The sequence below is a fragment of the Catharus ustulatus genome, chromosome 1 (genome assembly GCF_009819885.2).
Source record: "Catharus ustulatus isolate bCatUst1 chromosome 1, bCatUst1.pri.v2, whole genome shotgun sequence".
Lineage (NCBI taxonomy): Eukaryota > Metazoa > Chordata > Aves > Passeriformes > Turdidae > Catharus > Catharus ustulatus.
The window spans coordinates 4,590,230-4,606,442 of record NC_046221.1 but is presented as its reverse complement, the minus strand read 5'-3'; the positions used below and the strand labels follow the sequence as shown (position 1 = coordinate 4,606,442).

Below are 16,213 nucleotides of genomic sequence, written 5' to 3'. Positions count from 1 at the left end.
CAAAGCAGGGATAAGCCTCATATTGTGTGGCTTTTGCCCCATATCTGCCCAAGGAGTACAAAAGCACAGGACATGCACACTGTGCAGTTTGCAGACACACACACACACATGCACAGAGCCCCCGTGGTGTCTTAGAGGCAGCCAGGAAATATTTCTTCCTCACAAGAAATGTATTTTTGCTGGTTTTAATTTTCAGAGCTTCCCAGGAGGGAAATAAAAAAAGATACTTTTCAATGAGAAACTGAAGGCTGAACAATCTGCGGTTTCGCATTTTGCTGGGTGGAAAGAGGGTGGAAGGAACATCCACCTCTGAACACTTTCATAAAACCATCACAGGCAATCAGCCCTTTTCATGGGGAAAAGCCTGTGAAATAAAAACGTGATCAGCCCAAAGGGACACTGCAGGGATACAGTCAGAAGATGATGGTTTATACACTAAAGATTGAAAAGATGAGGTTTTCCCCTGAGAAAAAGCAGTGCCTGGGATGAGCAGAGCACTCAGCACAAGGAGAGTCACAGCTTTTAGCTGCGTGGGTTTATTGTACTCAGAATTAAAGGTAGCTCTAGCTCTTCCTTTTTCCCCTTCTTTTCTCCCTTCTTTTCTTCCTCATTTCCACACAAACAGCATTTTCCTTGCTGTGATGAGTGAGTGAAGACTTAGGGGGTGAGACCTATGCCAATGGAAAGGTATGGCAGAAATGAAGAGGATTTGGGGGATGGCCATTTGTGAGAACAACTCAGGAAAGTCTGGGGTGATGATCCACAGACCTGATTGCAGCAGTGTGTCCTGCTGGGTGGGGGAAAGCTGGTGTTCCCCTCCCAGCCATCAGCATGGGGGACCCATGGGGGATCACTGGGTCAGGAGGGGAGGATTCAGCTCAGGATTCCCCCAGATGGAGACAGCCATGGGGGTGGGCACAGAATTCACCTGGAGCAGGGCAAAACAGGGTTTAAGGAGCAGCATTTTGGGGAGATGAGTCTTGTTCTAAGACAACAACACAACAAGAGGCTGTGAGCATTGAGAGGAGCCCATGGAGTGCAGCATGGTGGAAGGAGAAAGGGAGAGGTGGGGTGGCCTCTTCTCCAGGTAACAGGGACAGGATGAGAGGAAATAGGGTCAGTTAGCACTAGGGAAAGGTATTTGGAACAATTCCTTCACCCAAAGGATTTTCAGACACTGAACCAGGCTGCCCTGGGAGGTGGTAGGGTCACCATCCCTGGAGGGATTTAAAAGGTGTGTAGATGTGGCACTTGGGGACACGTTTTAGTGGTGGACCTGGCAGCTCTGGGTGAATGGATTTGATGCTCTCAAAAGTCTTTTCCAACCTAAATGGTTCTCTAATTCTCTTTCATGCAGAGGGAGATGCTCTGGTGTGGCAAGCAGAGACATCCCCAGGTGTTGCTTGAGGCAAGCTCTGGTCCTCAGGGAGGTGCAGGCTGTGTCTGAGTGCCAAAGCCACCAAACACCAAAACCATCAAACCCCAAACAGAGCTGCTGCTGTCCCTCAGCCTGGTCCTGTGCACCACAAGAAAATCAAATTTGGGCAGCATTTCAGGGTGTTGTCTGCTCACAAACCTTGTCAGATCCTGCAGGCTGTGCCAGTGCTGCTCTCAAAATCAAACCCTGAAACTCTAAAACAAGGGTTTAGGGTTTTCTCCTTTTCAGTGTTTAATTTCTTACAGTGCAGAATGAACTTCATTTCACACACCCTGTGGTGGTGGGTGGATCTATGGTAACACTGATGTCCTGAGAGCCACATCTTGTCTCCACTGAACCAAGATTTGCTGCATTTCACTTACTGAGGGCAAACAGGAGCTGGAATTGGCCTGGGATGTCCCCATAAGCTGAGCTCTACATCCTTGGCCATCTCTGCAACTCAACCACCACCTGAACTTGAGAGCATGGAGTCCAAAAAATGCCAAAATTTGTTTATTTTCGTTTCCTTGGGGAAGCCAGGGACTTCTTGAAGTGGAAATTGCCACCACAAAACCCAGAAATGACAAAGTTCTCCCCTAAAAATCCAAGCTTTCCACTCTGCATGAAAAAAACCAGAAGAAAAGCCTGGCAAGTAGGGAATATTCAGGCATTTGTGTTCCTACATGTTGGGGTAAAACTGAGCCCCACAGTCCCAGGGGTGAGCACACGTGGGGTCCCTCCCCAGCACGTGCCAGGGCTGTGGGAGCTCATTCAAATGGACCAAGAAATGTACCAGCTGCAAATGCAGAGACAGGTCTTTTCAAATAAGCCCCATTAGTTCCACATGTGCATTTGATAGATAATTTTTTTTTTTTTGGGTTACATAACATGAAACCAATAATTATGGAAATGAGTGTGAGGATGCAGATAGTCTCCAGAAGAAGAAGGCAGAGAGAGGGAGAGCAAGCAATACCAGAGACTTTGCAGGGATTTTTTCCTCCCCTAATTCATCCATCCTTAGCAAACTGCTTGTGCAGACCCTACTCAGCAGACAAAGGAAAGGAATTGACTCTGGGAGCTTCATCTCCCTGGAGCTGCACAGGGCCTTCAGCTGCAGGATTAAAATCTGGCTGTGCAGTCACATATCCAGCCCTGAGGCCACACAGGCAAATGGCTCTCCTCACCCCCAAAAAATGTGGAGAATGTGCTGGAAAGAGTACAAAATCTGGTTCTTCCCTCAACTGCTTGTAGCTAGTTCGCTGTGAATTCCTTGGTTGGGGATCAAATCTGGAGGAAACAAACATCACAATCAGTATTTTTCAGAAAACCATTTATGCATCAATCTGTTTATAACAAATAGCAGATCTCTATTCACACCCAAACTGATTTATTCTCTCATGCTTGCTCACACCCCACCATCCCCACTAACACTGCTCTGACAAGCAGAGTACAAATCTGTGTGCAGCAAAGCTGGGAACATGGGGAGGAAAGAAAGGGGAGCACACAGGTTTTTAGTGGGAATACAGCTATCAAAACAACATTTAAAAAAAAAGTAGAGGTGATTATGTGAACTGCTGTCCCTGTCTGGTCAGCACAAATCTGATGGGGGTTCTCACAGCTAGAAATGATTGTCTGTGTTAACCATTACAGCTCCCAGTTCAAAGTTCCCTGTGAGCTGCCTCTGTCCCCTGCCAGGATTCCCCATGTCTCAGGTGGGATGCAGGCAGCACTGCCCACCCCTGTCTGAGCTGGAGAGCTCAGCAATGAGACACCAAACCTCCCCTGCCAGCCTGGATGCAGAGAAAAGCAAGCCTGGATTCCTAAAACCTCTCAGCTGCCTTTTCTGTGCAGGTGTCATCAGGGACACCCATAAGCAGTGTGGTTGTTCCCTCCTTTCTGCAGGAAACAGAGGAGGTGTTTGAGGCTGGCTGCTCTTTATATCCCAGCCAGCAGTTTTTAATTAGAGTTAAGGACATCTGGAAAGGCCCTTCCAGAGGTACAGTCAGTGCTGAACTGTTTGCTTTCCTTGGAGAACAGGAGCAGAGCAGACAGAACCCAATCTGTGTCCCAAATATCTCAAGGGGTGCTGGAAAGAGCATTTGGGGACCACAGAATGATCCTCACAGCACCTCTTCACCCCTTGTCCTCCACCTGGGGGAACTGCTGGAGCTCAAAAATCACATCCCAGCAAAGCTTCCAGTTTCTCCAAGGTGTCTCTTCCAACTTCTCACAAGGCAAGACACAAACCCAGGAGTCTTCAACAGTGATCATTTCTGTTCCTTGGTTGTTGAAGAAAAGCTGTTTTGGGGACTGGTACTCCAGTCCCTCCATCCTCTAACTAGTCCCCCACTGCCTTGATTTGCCACCTGGAGGCAAATCAGTGTGATTCAGGCCCCTCTTCCTAGTAACATCTCAGCATGAAGAATTCCTTCCCCTCTTCCCACAGATCCTTGCCAGCAGAGCAAACCCAGAGCACCACTGATGGTGAGGGCTCAAATCCTGTCAGAAGAGCTATGCCCCCAGCAGAGACAGTAGCTGAGGAATCAGCCTAAGGCTCTGTCATCCTGGCAAAAACAGCTTCAAAACACACTTTATCTAGTGAGGGTGCCTCAGAGCTGTGCAGGGAATTGTTCCATGCAGCCCTTTTATGGAGAGAGGAGCTGGAGAGCAGTAGTCCCCGAAATAATTCATGAGGCTTTTAGCAGCCTCTATTACTCATTATTGGAAGGACTGCAGTGCTCATTGTTTCATTCTGGCAGCCAAATCCTCCTCCACTAAAATAAATAACTACCAAGGATGCATCCCAGCTTCTGAGCTTTGGGCTGCTCACAAAATTAAAATCCTTCTCTCCTCCATCAGGTTTGTCTTTTGATAACCCAGCAGCTGCTACAGTCCCTGGAACTTCCCCATGACCATGCAGGGCACCCTGCCCAGTCCTCCAAGGACTGAATTGTCCATCAGACATTGCCTGGGAGACATCTGGCACAAACCTGAGCATGTACACAGCCAGGGCTGAGCTCCAGGCTGGTTTCAGGCACTGCTGAAAGGAACAGGACTGACACCATGACCAGAGCCCTCCATGTGGAACCAAACTTGTATCTATCCACAGGACAGAGAATTCAAACCATTAGTGCTTCTCAGTTGCTTTAGATGCTGAAATAAAAGCTGAGTAAGGAGGTTTGTTCCAGTAAGAACTGAATCAGAACAGATGGAGAAGTGCAAGCTATTATTTCCTACAGCAATGACACGGACACTCCATTTGTTTATCCACATCTCTGCCTTGCCCTTGACTCACTGGCTTCTCATCTCAAAGGTTTCTTGCTTAGCTTACTCATTTCTCAGTAAATTATTTCCCAACTTTTGATGTCAAATGTAGCTTTTCTTGTTCATTATAAACCAACACAGTGACCTGCTCTTATTTGTGCACTGGCTTTGCTGCTTGGTCAACCTTCCAGCATGAGCAGAACAAATCCCAGGAAGAACTTTGCAGTAACCCAGTTACTGTTAGGTGAAAAGCAGGTTTTTTTGTGGCCATGGTGCTTTTTGAGAAGTTGAGGAGGCTGATTTTGCCAGACTCTGACTTTAATCAAACTGAGATTTTGGTTAAATCAGATCTCCTCAGATGGTCCTGCCCTCTGTTTCCCCTAATGGTGAATTATTTCCATTCATTCCATCTGGACCCTGGCCTGCCTTTCATTTTTCCAGGAGGAGCAGCGTGTTCCCTGGAGCTGCTAACACCCCAGAGAGAATCCCTCTCCTGCAGAACCTCCCCAGAAAAGCCACAAGCCCAGGGGACCACAAATTGAACAGAAAACATTCTCTGGTTTGGAGTATGGGTGTATGAGCTGTGCCAGAACCTTCCATTTAAAAATCCCCTTGTTAGAGTGGAGCTCATTATGAGACAAGGTGGGGATACAAATTCCAGCAGCTTCCCACCTAAATCAGATTCCATTTTTGGGTCTTCATGGCTGTGGGTCTGAACTTATCTGATGATTTTATGGGGAGGAATGAGACCTCAATAATTGGCAAAAAACTGACAGGAGGAGGGAAGAGGCTTCATCTCCTCCACTCTTCAGTGCCAGCTCTCCTATTCAACACCATCCCCACTTGCACATCAGCTTTTAATATTTAATTGCAGCTCTGCCAAGGGACTTTGCCTCCTCTCTTGCACAGGAGGGGGAGAGGAAGGAGTCAGCAGTGTGGTGCCCCAAGGAGACTATCAAATGGCAGATCTCAGGCAGAGGGAAGCGCTCTAGCATGTAAGTGATTTTACACAAAAACCCCTCCCAGATCACAGGAGATGGAATGAATTAATATCAGAAAAAAAATCCTGTAAACCCTTAGCAACTGGGGAGTGCTGTGCTGGCTGTGGGAACTGCTCAGGGTGGGCTGAGAAGGGGTATTTTCATCGACTGCCTGTATTTAAGGGAAAGGAGGGATTGGGAATTCTGCTCTCCTAACAGGCTCATTTGGCCACAAAGTAAATCCCTGGAGGGCCCTTAACCTGGAATTGTTTAATGTTAGACACCACCACAAAAATGGGAAACAGCCCCTTAACTGTGGGAGGTGGGAGCCTGTGATCTGACAGATCTGGCTCTTCTCTAACACCATGGGAAGCAACCTGGAAAAAAAAAAAGAAAAGAAAAAAAAAGGAATTTTTAAAGCAACTAGTGAGAAATATATTTCCCCCCTCTGGTCTTTATTTCAGATGTCTTAACAGGCATGGGAAGGGAAGCAGATATTCACAATTACATTCTTATCCTCCCAAAATTCTATCCCTTTTGAGTGCATCTGGAAATGGACACCCAAACACGGGTGGACAATGACTGGACACTGAATAATATTCAGGCCAGAGCCACAGAGACTGCTGATGAAACATTTTTTTTTTACAAGCAACGTGGCTTTTAGAACAAATACTTCCAAAATGTAAATACAAGTACTTAATAATCCCATAGTTCAAATGTCTGTGTCAGTGATTAAAAAGCAATTACATAGAACTTGTAGGTCCCCTGAGCTCTGTCTACATTCAGAAAATGAACCCCAGATGACCTAATGTACTTCCAAGTGTCAGATCAGTCACTGCAAATACAATGCCTGAGACTTCTGCTGCACATTGCTGAAGTCTGGAAAACAAGAACATTTTTGGCAGAAGAGGCCAAGGGGTACTTAAATCTCCAGCAACTGTCTGAATCCAGAGCTGGTTCAGGTCTATGTGACACTGGAAACATCAGAAAAATTTAACTAATGATGCCTGTGCAAATTACATTAAATAACTTTTAAATTATTTAAAGCTAATTTTCTTCATGTCTTCTCTTTTTTCACATCTCTCATTGTCATAGAGATGAACTTGGGGATCTAAGAGAATGAGCTAAGTGGTAGACAGAGCAGAAAAGACCAATTCCCTGCATTAAGTGTGATTTAATTTCACTTGTGTCTGCTTCAACCCCATTTCTTTTTTCAATAGTGAATTAACCCCATTTTGCTTTTCAGAAGTGAATTTCAGTGATGAGGTTTGTGCTGTGCCTGTGAGGACAGCATTTGTTGCACAGTCCTTTCCTGATGCCCTGGGTGGAGATGCACACACTGATTTTTGGCCTCTTTTCCCCGAGTCCCTCCAGCACCATAACCTTTGCTCTCTTGTTTCAATGCCAGCAGACAGAAAACATGGAAAAAGCTGAGAAGCTGAGGCCAGCTCAGTCCTTCCCTTCTCTGTGCCCTTCTCCAAGGAGCAACCCAGAGCTCAGGACAGTTCTTCTGAGGAAAGCTCTGTCTGTCTCAGAACTGGTTGCCAGGTGAGTGTTGAATCTGTGGTTGCACTTCCCCTCAGATCCCAGGGGTTCCAGGGAGGATTCTCCCTCTCCACCTCTGTAACAAACAAACCTCACTCAGATGAGATGTTTCCCAAGCACAGCATCCCAAATTGTCAGGTCTCAAGTGAGAGGTGAGTGTTTTCTGTCACGAGTGCTCCTGTCTGTTCTGTATTTCCAGTCCATTATTATGTCTTGGAAAGTCCTGATTTAAAATCCAGACACAGTCGACAATCTTCACTAAATAAAATGGCACAGAGGAATTTGCCCTTGACCCCAAGGACTGGAGCATTCCCAGGTGGACAATTAAAGCTTTTTAATCCTGGTAGTTTGTAAGGTGCCAGAAGGGAAAGAACAAATTCTGGAGAGATGAGCTGATGGGGAAGGAAGAGGGGTATGGGCACTGCATCCCCTTCTGGTTTCTCTCAGCTGTCTCTCACCAAAAGACTCCAGGGAGAGTCACATTTCAGCCCAAGCCTCTTAGGGGCTGATTTCTCTTCTTGTTACAACCCATAACTGAGATCAGCCCAAAACACTGCCAAGTGTGAGACAAGTAAGATTAGGAACAGAACCCAAAATACATCTCCCTCCATATAAGAGTGACAGAGCAGCTGTCAGGTCTGTCTCCTGAACTTCCCCAAGGGACAGTTTAGTTCCAAATAGCCCAAAAATTGGTGATTTTCCACTGTAAGCAGCCATGTCTCTGACAGGGTCTCTGGAGAAAGCTGAGTGCACCCCCCAGAGCACAGAAGAGAAGGGAGGTGATTTCTTCTGCAAAGCCCTCACTCATCTCTGCTGCTGTATTGGGTCAGGAACCAACTTGATAAACCCCTTTCCATTAGGTTAAAGCTGAATGAATTGACCTTCTGGAAAGCCTGATTTTAGCTCCAAGCCATAAATCAGCAAAGTGCAATAATAGACCCTGTTCAGGCAATGTAAACCCCCAACACATCCCCTACCAGTAGGGACATGGATGCTCCAGGGAAAATTCTGCACAGAGCTCAGGAGGAGAGGGCTCAGCAAGGCCCTGGCAGTACTGCCCTGAGCTAAAACCAGTCCTCCCTGGGAGATTTCTCACATCTCTGTCATTCTTCAAGCTTTCTTTGATATTTTGAGGGTAGGTAAAAGAAGAATAAGCCTGTCCACAATATGCAAAAGGGACTCAGGTGCCATCTCCTGTCGTCCCTGCAGGTACCAGCGCATCCTGAACGGTGAAAAAAGCATGACCAAGCAAGAACATCCCAAGGTGAGAGCCAAAAGCTCAGAGTTTGGTATGGGTTATCCTCAAAAAATAAAACTCCAGCTCTTGGCAGTGAGAGACAAACCAAAATCCAGCATTTTCTGCAGTAACTGGTGCTGTTCTGAGGAGAGCCCAGCACAGGTCAGACCTGGCTGCCTCAGTATGTACAGAGGGACTGGCACACATGAGATGCTCCAGGATGGAAATTTCATGTGTAATATTCAGGTTACTGTGGAAGTAGACTAACAGAAGACAATTAAGAAGTGAAGGACTTGGCAGAAGATTTAGTGCTGGCTGGAAATTCATTAAGGCACCCAGAGAGCCACACTGGGCTAGCAGGGATGGTGCTGGGACATCTCTGCCCTCCTGTGTGTCTTAAATTAGGTGCTTGTGTCATTTCTGCCATTCTACTCCACAATTTAGGACTTTCTTGGTCTTTTATACTGTAATGGGACTTAGACATCAAGTTCATAGGTAGATTTTGCATTTAGGGGTCTGCAATTCAGCATCTCAAATGGAATTCACCCTAGCCAGAAGCTGTGACTACTGTTCTCACATCATGGCAAAGGGACACCTCCTACCTGCCAGTGTTCCTCACATTTTGGTTGCAAATTCATTGGCAGGATGTGCAGATCTCAGCTCTGTGTTTATTCTGCTTTGTGATAAGGGGCCTCTTAAAACATGGAATAAAAAAGAGAAGATAACACACTGGAAGCCAGATATTCTGGCCTTTATCCAGCTTTTCTGCTAAAAATGGGGTTGACTCCCACTACCCACAGAAAGATGAATTCCACCTAATTAAACAAAAAGCAGAATCTGAAATTTTTTGTTTTCAGTCCAGGTTTCTAAGAAGAAACTGGAAATTTCTTATTAAATTATAGTTTTTTTTTTTTTCCTGACTGTTGATCAATATTTTCATAGAGTAGGAGGATGGAGATGGGAACAAAGCAATGATCCAAGAGAGGACACAGCCACTGGCTATATTTTTTCTATTCCAAGGCTTTCTTGCATGCTCATGGACAAGTCAAGAGGGTTCACTGGAAACAGGCAAGACAGAAACTTCAACACTTCAAAACCAAGCTATTGTGTCCTCAACATTTATTTCAGACAACATAGGAAGTGGTGGGATACTCTTTCATTCCACAAAGTTAGAAAATCAACAGATGTGATACTTGAAGTAGAAGAGCAGGAAATAAAAATTTCACATTATTTAATTTGAAATTATATAAGAAGCTATTTTGATGATTTGGTTTGTTCTACTTTTTTTTTTTTTTTTTAAGCTCATGGAAGCAAGATATCCATCACAGAACAATGTCATTCCAGCAGGGAAAAGCTGTGCTTTGCCTCCAAATCATCCCTGTGATATGTGCTCAAGCAAACCCACGGAGGGTGCTCCCATCCCTAAGATTGGTGCCCCAGCAAGGAATTTCAGAGGAAATTTCACCCCACACTGTAAGAATTGTGCTCCCCTGGCTTCACCATCCCCTTTGAGGAGGAGGGAGGATGGTCACAGCAGCATCCTGACAACAATCCAGCCCCTGAGCATGGACAGCAAACCCCACAGGGAGCCAGCCCTCCTCTCCCCTCTCCAGAGCTCCCAGAGGAAAGCTGGATGGAGCCCTGCCACCCCCACAGGGGGTGCTGCAAAGGTCAGTAGGTGCTCTTCTTCAAAAGACCTGGAAATGCATTTTATCCTTTTAAATGGTGATTCATCTCCCACTGATGCCAATCCCCAGGCACAGGAGACAGATTTCCCTGTGGATGTTTGTGTTTAGTGCCATGCAGCTCTGGGTGATTTAATGGCACCAGGGTCATGATGTTCAACAATCTACTCCTCATGATGAACCTCCTCCTGGAGGGAAGGAGTTGGTAGGAATGGGCAGCCTAAGGAGAGACCCAGGAAACACGAAAAATTATATCAGCCATGTTGATATCATCTGGAATGTTAATTATGGGTGAGATCCCATCAGAAATTATCATGTTCATCTCTTTGGTGCACGATATCAGCCCACATGTGGGACTGCTCCTTCACTGGGAGGGCAGCAAAGGGAAACAGTCTCTACCAGGTTTGAGACATAAAAATCATTGTGAGAGTTGGTAAAGGAAATGGATGGATAATCCTGTCTCTGAAAGGTGGCCTCAAAATCAAAGACAGGCAGGGAAAATGCCACTTAGCTCAGGAAATGAGGCAGAGCATCAAAAAGCTGTGAAGAGCAGCCCTTGGAGAGAGCAGAGCAAAGCCAAGGCTGCCTCCTGCAGGTAAAAAAAGCCACATTTGGCTCTGGAAAGCCTCTGGTGCCATCACTTTCCCCACACCATGCCTTTGTGCAGTTCCTCTCCTCTATTTGTGGGAACTTACCTGTTTCCCTGCTGTTGTTCCCACACAGGAAGGGAAGCAGCCCTGGGACAGGCAGGGCATCATCTCCTCAGTGCCAGATACAGCTGATGACTCAGCCACGGGCAGAAGCTGTGAGTTGGATTTATTTTGGTTTCCAGGCATCATTGCTACCTCTATAGCTGAGAAGGGTCTGGTCCTTCTACAAAACTGGATTTCCCACCCAGCCCCAGAGCAGACACTGGCTGGGGACATGTGGGACATTCAGGAATGTGGCCAAGGATAAGGAGCACAGGGAGCAGACAATCCCCTGACTGCAGCCCTGATCAGTCCCACTCCACAGAGCTGGCAAATCCCAGCACAGCCGGGATCTGGGCCAGTGATGAGTCCACAGAGCCGTGCTGGCTCTCCCTGTGCTCTTATCCCAGCACTCAAAAATAGCTGCTATGAAATACCAAGGCAGAAATACATCCATGTTTAGTTTGGGATGAGTAATATCTCCCTGCACCTCAGCCCTGAGGAGAGGAAGAGGGAAGAGGTTCCTTTGTACCTAACTAAGGAGCCTTGGCTGGGCTCCTTTTTGGATTTGGCAGCAGTGGTGTGTCAGAGTCATCCTTGGCTTAACACAGGGCATGTAAGTGATCCCTAATGTTATGATATCATCAGGACTAAAGCAGGTCAGGGATATTTCAAGGCAAGAGACATCTGTCAAGAGTGAGAAATCCAAGCTTTGCATGGGAAAGGGTTGAATTTTGCCGAACTTTGCTGTTTGACTTAGGGCAGGAAAAAAAAAAAACAAAAACCAAAAACCAGGTCTCCAAAAATCCCATAATGACTGGATTAGAGACAATGGACCAGCACACAATTTTTGGACCTGGATCAGGAATCCAGGGTCCCCTTAAATTATGTATTTAAGATTTGTTCTTTTTTATTTCCATTTCTTTCTTGCCTTTCACACAAGAGGGGGGAAAAAAGGATCACATGCTGCCTGGATTTGAGACCCTTTATTTAATTACCCAACTGCATGGGAAAAGAAGTCTCTTACACACAAATGATGGAGCTGAGGTTTCCAGAGAATTGCTGGGATATTTTTTTTTAGTAGCAGAGCACATGATGTCACCACTGTATCTAGCTCAAAGCTGTCACAGTTTTGTGTGCCTTTTCCAGTGCCAAGAACATCTTTTCCTCTGGCTGGCCAGGGGTGAATCATGGCCTATCTTAGAGCCTTACACCACCCCCCAGCCCCTGACTCAAAGGTCTTGTAATAGCCATGGCTTCATGTGGTCATGCTTCATTGTGTGAGGTCCTTCTGGGGAGGCAATTCCATCCAGGGAGCTGGGAATGCCACAGCTCCTGCTGAGGTAGGTGCTGGATTTGCTCAGACAGGAGCTGTCATGCTTCCTAAAAAAGTCCAGGAGCTAGCTGTCCCAAATCTCCCAGGGAACACACGCACCTCAGGCTGTACCTGTGCTGTGTTCTGTCATTCCCATGAGTGAGGGAGATGTTGGTGCTCCACGAGCCCCTGCAGTGACCAGGGCAGATCCTCTAAGGGAGCCCTTCTGGGGACAGCCCCTCCTGAGGGATGGGCAGGGGACATCCCACACTTGGGATGGGGAAAGCAGTGTGCAGTGGTTTGAAGCCATCCAATAATCACAGTTCTCAGGGGCTGGGATGTCTGATATGGAGGGCAGCAGCTTGGCAGTGTTCAAAGACAGCTCTGGGGTTGGGTTTGTCAGCAAACACCTCAGTTTGGAGCTGAATAACTGCCAAAAAATCAAAGCACCAGTGGCTGCATCGCTTTCCAGGCACAGCACAGTCACACCTGAGACACTGCTGCAGGTCTGGGCATTGCTCAAAGGGGACAGCTGAAACAGCCCTTAGAAAAGCACATTCCCAGGCAGCCAAACCAGCCGGGCTGTGCCCCTGGTCACACTGGCAATATCAGATGATCTGGAGGAAGCTGCCACCAAAGACGTCACCAAGTCACTAATTAAAGAGGTGCAAGTGGCAGTAATGAGATTAAACTGAGCACTGGAAGACTTACACAGCAGAACAAAATTCTTCCTAGGAAGGAAGATGGCAGATCAAGGAACCATTTTTTTTTCCCCTAAAGGGAAATAGTTGAAAGCTTGAATCCAGCTTGAGTCCTTTAATATTCAAAAGGGGAAGGCACCAGCTAATTTATTGCAGGTAGAGTCTTCTGAGTACTCTGGATTTAAAAATCAGCAACTTCTAGATGAATTTTGGCAATCAGAGAGAGGGAGTTGTGGCAAAGGAAGAGAGAAGCGGGACATGCACACGGGTTTGTGTGTGTGTGTATTAACACTCTATTATCCATGGCTCCCAGATGAAGGGCACACGGGGCTGTTCCCTCAGTGCAGAGCAAGGATGAAACAGGAGCATGAGGTGACTGCAAATCACAGAGCATGCAGGCAGCCTCAAACCCACCTGCAAACCCCTCCTCCCTATTCTATTCTATTCTATTCTATTCTATTCTATTCTATTCTATTCTATTCTATTCTATTCTATTCTATTCTATTCTTAATTCTATTCTTATTCTTTTTCTTTTCTTATTCTTATTCTATTCTTATTTTTATTCTTATTCTTATTCTTTTCTTGTTCTTACTCTTTTCTTATTCTTATTCCTATTCTATTCTATTCTATTCTATTCTATTCTATTCTATTCTATTCTATTCTATTCTTAATGCTATTCTTATTCTATTCTATTCTATCCTATCCTATTCTTAATTCTATTATATTCTTAATTCTATTCTGTTCTTATTCTTATTCTTATTCTTATTCTATTCTATTCTTATTCTTATTCTATTCTTATTTTTATTCTTATTCTTATTCTTATTCTTATTCTTATTCTTATTCTTATTCTTATTCTTACTCTTTTCTTATTCTTATTCTATTCTATTCTATTCTATTCTATTCTATTCTATTCTATTCTATTCTATTCTATTCTATTCTATTCTATTCTATTCTATTCTATTCTGTTCTTTTCTACTCTTAATTCTATCCTATCCTATCCTATCCTATCCTATCCTATCCTATCCTATCCTATCCTATCCTATCTTCATTTCGACCTCTACATAGGGCAATTTTCAAAGCAAGGGGAGGGGGCGAAGGAGAGGGCAGTAAAGAGTGGGATCCCCCATCCTGCACGCAGGGACACTGATTTTATCCAAGGCTTTGCTCGGCAGGGGAGGCTCCATCCCCGGCACGCTGTGCTGCGAGGGGGTGCGGTGCCATCTAGCGACAAGGGAACGCCTCACTGCCATCCCAAAATCGGGCTCCGCAGGGATGCTCCGGCTGTCCCAGCCCCGGGGGAGGCTGCTGTCCCTCCCTGTGACCCGGGGCTTTGCAGCATCACTCCGCCGTCTGCAGCAGACGGGCTGGGGAGAACATCGCCAGTGAACTGGAAAGGTCTGAGAGGCGGGGAGGGAAATGCTGATTTAAGATAAAAGGCTGTGCTGATGCCAGAGACGGCTCCGAGTTCAAGGAAGCTCCGGTGCTTACCGTGATAGAGTCTCCTGCAATCAGAATAATCCTTGAAAGCTCATTTCCCGCTTTTCACGGGCATGACAAACAGGAGCTGAATGTCAGGATTCCTGTAAGTGGCCAATCTGTCCAGCTCTCACTGCTTTGTGCCTCTGCAGCTCGGGCAGGAGGCAAACTTGGGGTGTTCATCTTGTCCCCCAGCTCCAACACCTCACAGTCCATGCTTTGCTGCCTGCCCACTGCCAGTCCTGAACAGGATTTGGGTCAGGAAGGTGTCCCCTCCACCCCCAGCACCCCTCTGGCTCATCTGGATCCCACACAGATTCTTTCTCTATTTGTGCTCAAAGCGATCAGAGTCATAAATAACAGTTCCTTTTCACATCGCAGAAAGAAACTGCAGCAGGAAGTGCCACCCATGCCCTGTCACCTCTCCCAGCCCCTGTGACCGACCAGGGAAGCTGGGATTTTTTGGGGAGGATGCCACGGGAGCACACAGTATTTCCCAGGAATTCTTGGAGGGCAGGGGAGGGATCAGCCTCTGCTGATCTGCCAACAATCAAAGCAGACAAGTTTGTCCCTCCTAATCGGCTTTTCCTGCCAGCCCCAGTCTCTGCTTTCACTCAGTCTTTCCTAAAGAGCCTTTCCCTGTCTGAGACCCTCCTGCCCTCTTCTCTGGGCTCCCAGCAAGAGCCACCTCATCTCAGATCTCAGCCAAGGGCTCGGGGCTCCCTCTGCTCAACACCCTGGGGCTGCTGATCTCTCTCCTCACACACTCAGTGCCTCTCAGAAAATCCCAGTGCCCAGTGATTTATTTTTTCTCATTTCCTGCCCTTCTAATTAGTTGGTGTCTTTCAGGCAGGAGGACAAAGCCCTTTCCCCAGGAGCTGTGCAGAGCTGTCAGGTAGCTGGGATCTCTCAGGGCTGCAGTTTGCAGGGCACTGATGGGGACGCACTGAAGTCACAGCCCACAGCAGAGCAGGTCCCTCACCTAGGGATGGAGAGAGACAGCAGGAGTGTGAAGAGCTGCTGTATGTGCAGACAGAGCACAGAGATGCTGCAGATGAAAACAGAACTCCACACAAATACACACACCCCCCCTGTGTGCTCCTGCCAGGCACAGGCAGGAATGACACACAAATACCCACTGCCAGCTGCTGGCTGAGCTGATTTGCTCTGCCCTTCACCTCCTGCATTTATGTCCCTCCATCCACGTGGAATAAATAAGATATCTCAGTTCCCAGTGTGCTGCTGTTTTTGCAGACACCACTGCCACCCACTTGGTGCTACCTGGGTGGGTGTGTGTTTGCTGACAGCCCTGCCACCCCCTGCCCCAACACCTGGCTGGGCAATACCTGCCTGTCACCCTCCTGACAGCTCTTTTTCTGACCCTCAGTTTTGGATTGAAGCAACAAAGAGCACAGAGAAAATATCAGAAGGAGGGGTGATGATCTCCAGAGGCACCAGCTTGGCACAGACAGCAGGGGAATAGCAGCTCATAGCCCTGCAGGATGGGAAACTTAAAGTTTAAAGAAACTGGGCTGTGGTAGAGAGGAGCTGGGCCCTTCCAGGAGCTTCAGTGCAAACAGATGTTCATCTGCAGCTGGACACGTTGAGATGGGGTGTGATGTTGGCAAGGAAAGCACACCTCATGCTGCACTGCAGCCTGGGTGATGTGCAGCATCTTCTGACCCACAGGGGAGAGGGAGGGGCAGCAGCCCCTCCAAACACCCCTGTAAATGTCAGGATAAACTATTCAGAAGTGCATAAAAAGACTTAAACATCTCACTACTTAAAGGTGGCTTTTTAAAAAAGGAAATTAACCTTTTACCTGGGCACATAGTGAGCGGAGAAGGGGAAATAATTTAAAACTTAAAGATGAGCGATTTAGATTAGATGTTCAGAAGAAGAAA

General features: G+C 46.7%; 1 protein-coding gene across 1 annotated transcript in view; it reads left to right on the top strand.

The window, feature by feature from the left end:
* The first annotated feature begins 7,081 nt into the window (after nt 1-7,081).
* Nucleotides 7,082-16,213, top strand: part of XIRP1 (xin actin binding repeat containing 1) — a 30,588-nt gene continuing 21,456 nt past the window's right edge. The window contains exons 1-4 of the mRNA XM_033075289.1: nt 7,082-7,209; nt 8,416-8,470; nt 9,745-10,113; nt 10,852-10,933. Coding sequence (XP_032931180.1) covers nt 7,082-7,209; nt 8,416-8,470; nt 9,745-10,113; nt 10,852-10,933 — 634 coding nt within the window. The remainder of the gene's footprint in view (nt 7,210-8,415; nt 8,471-9,744; nt 10,114-10,851; nt 10,934-16,213) is intronic.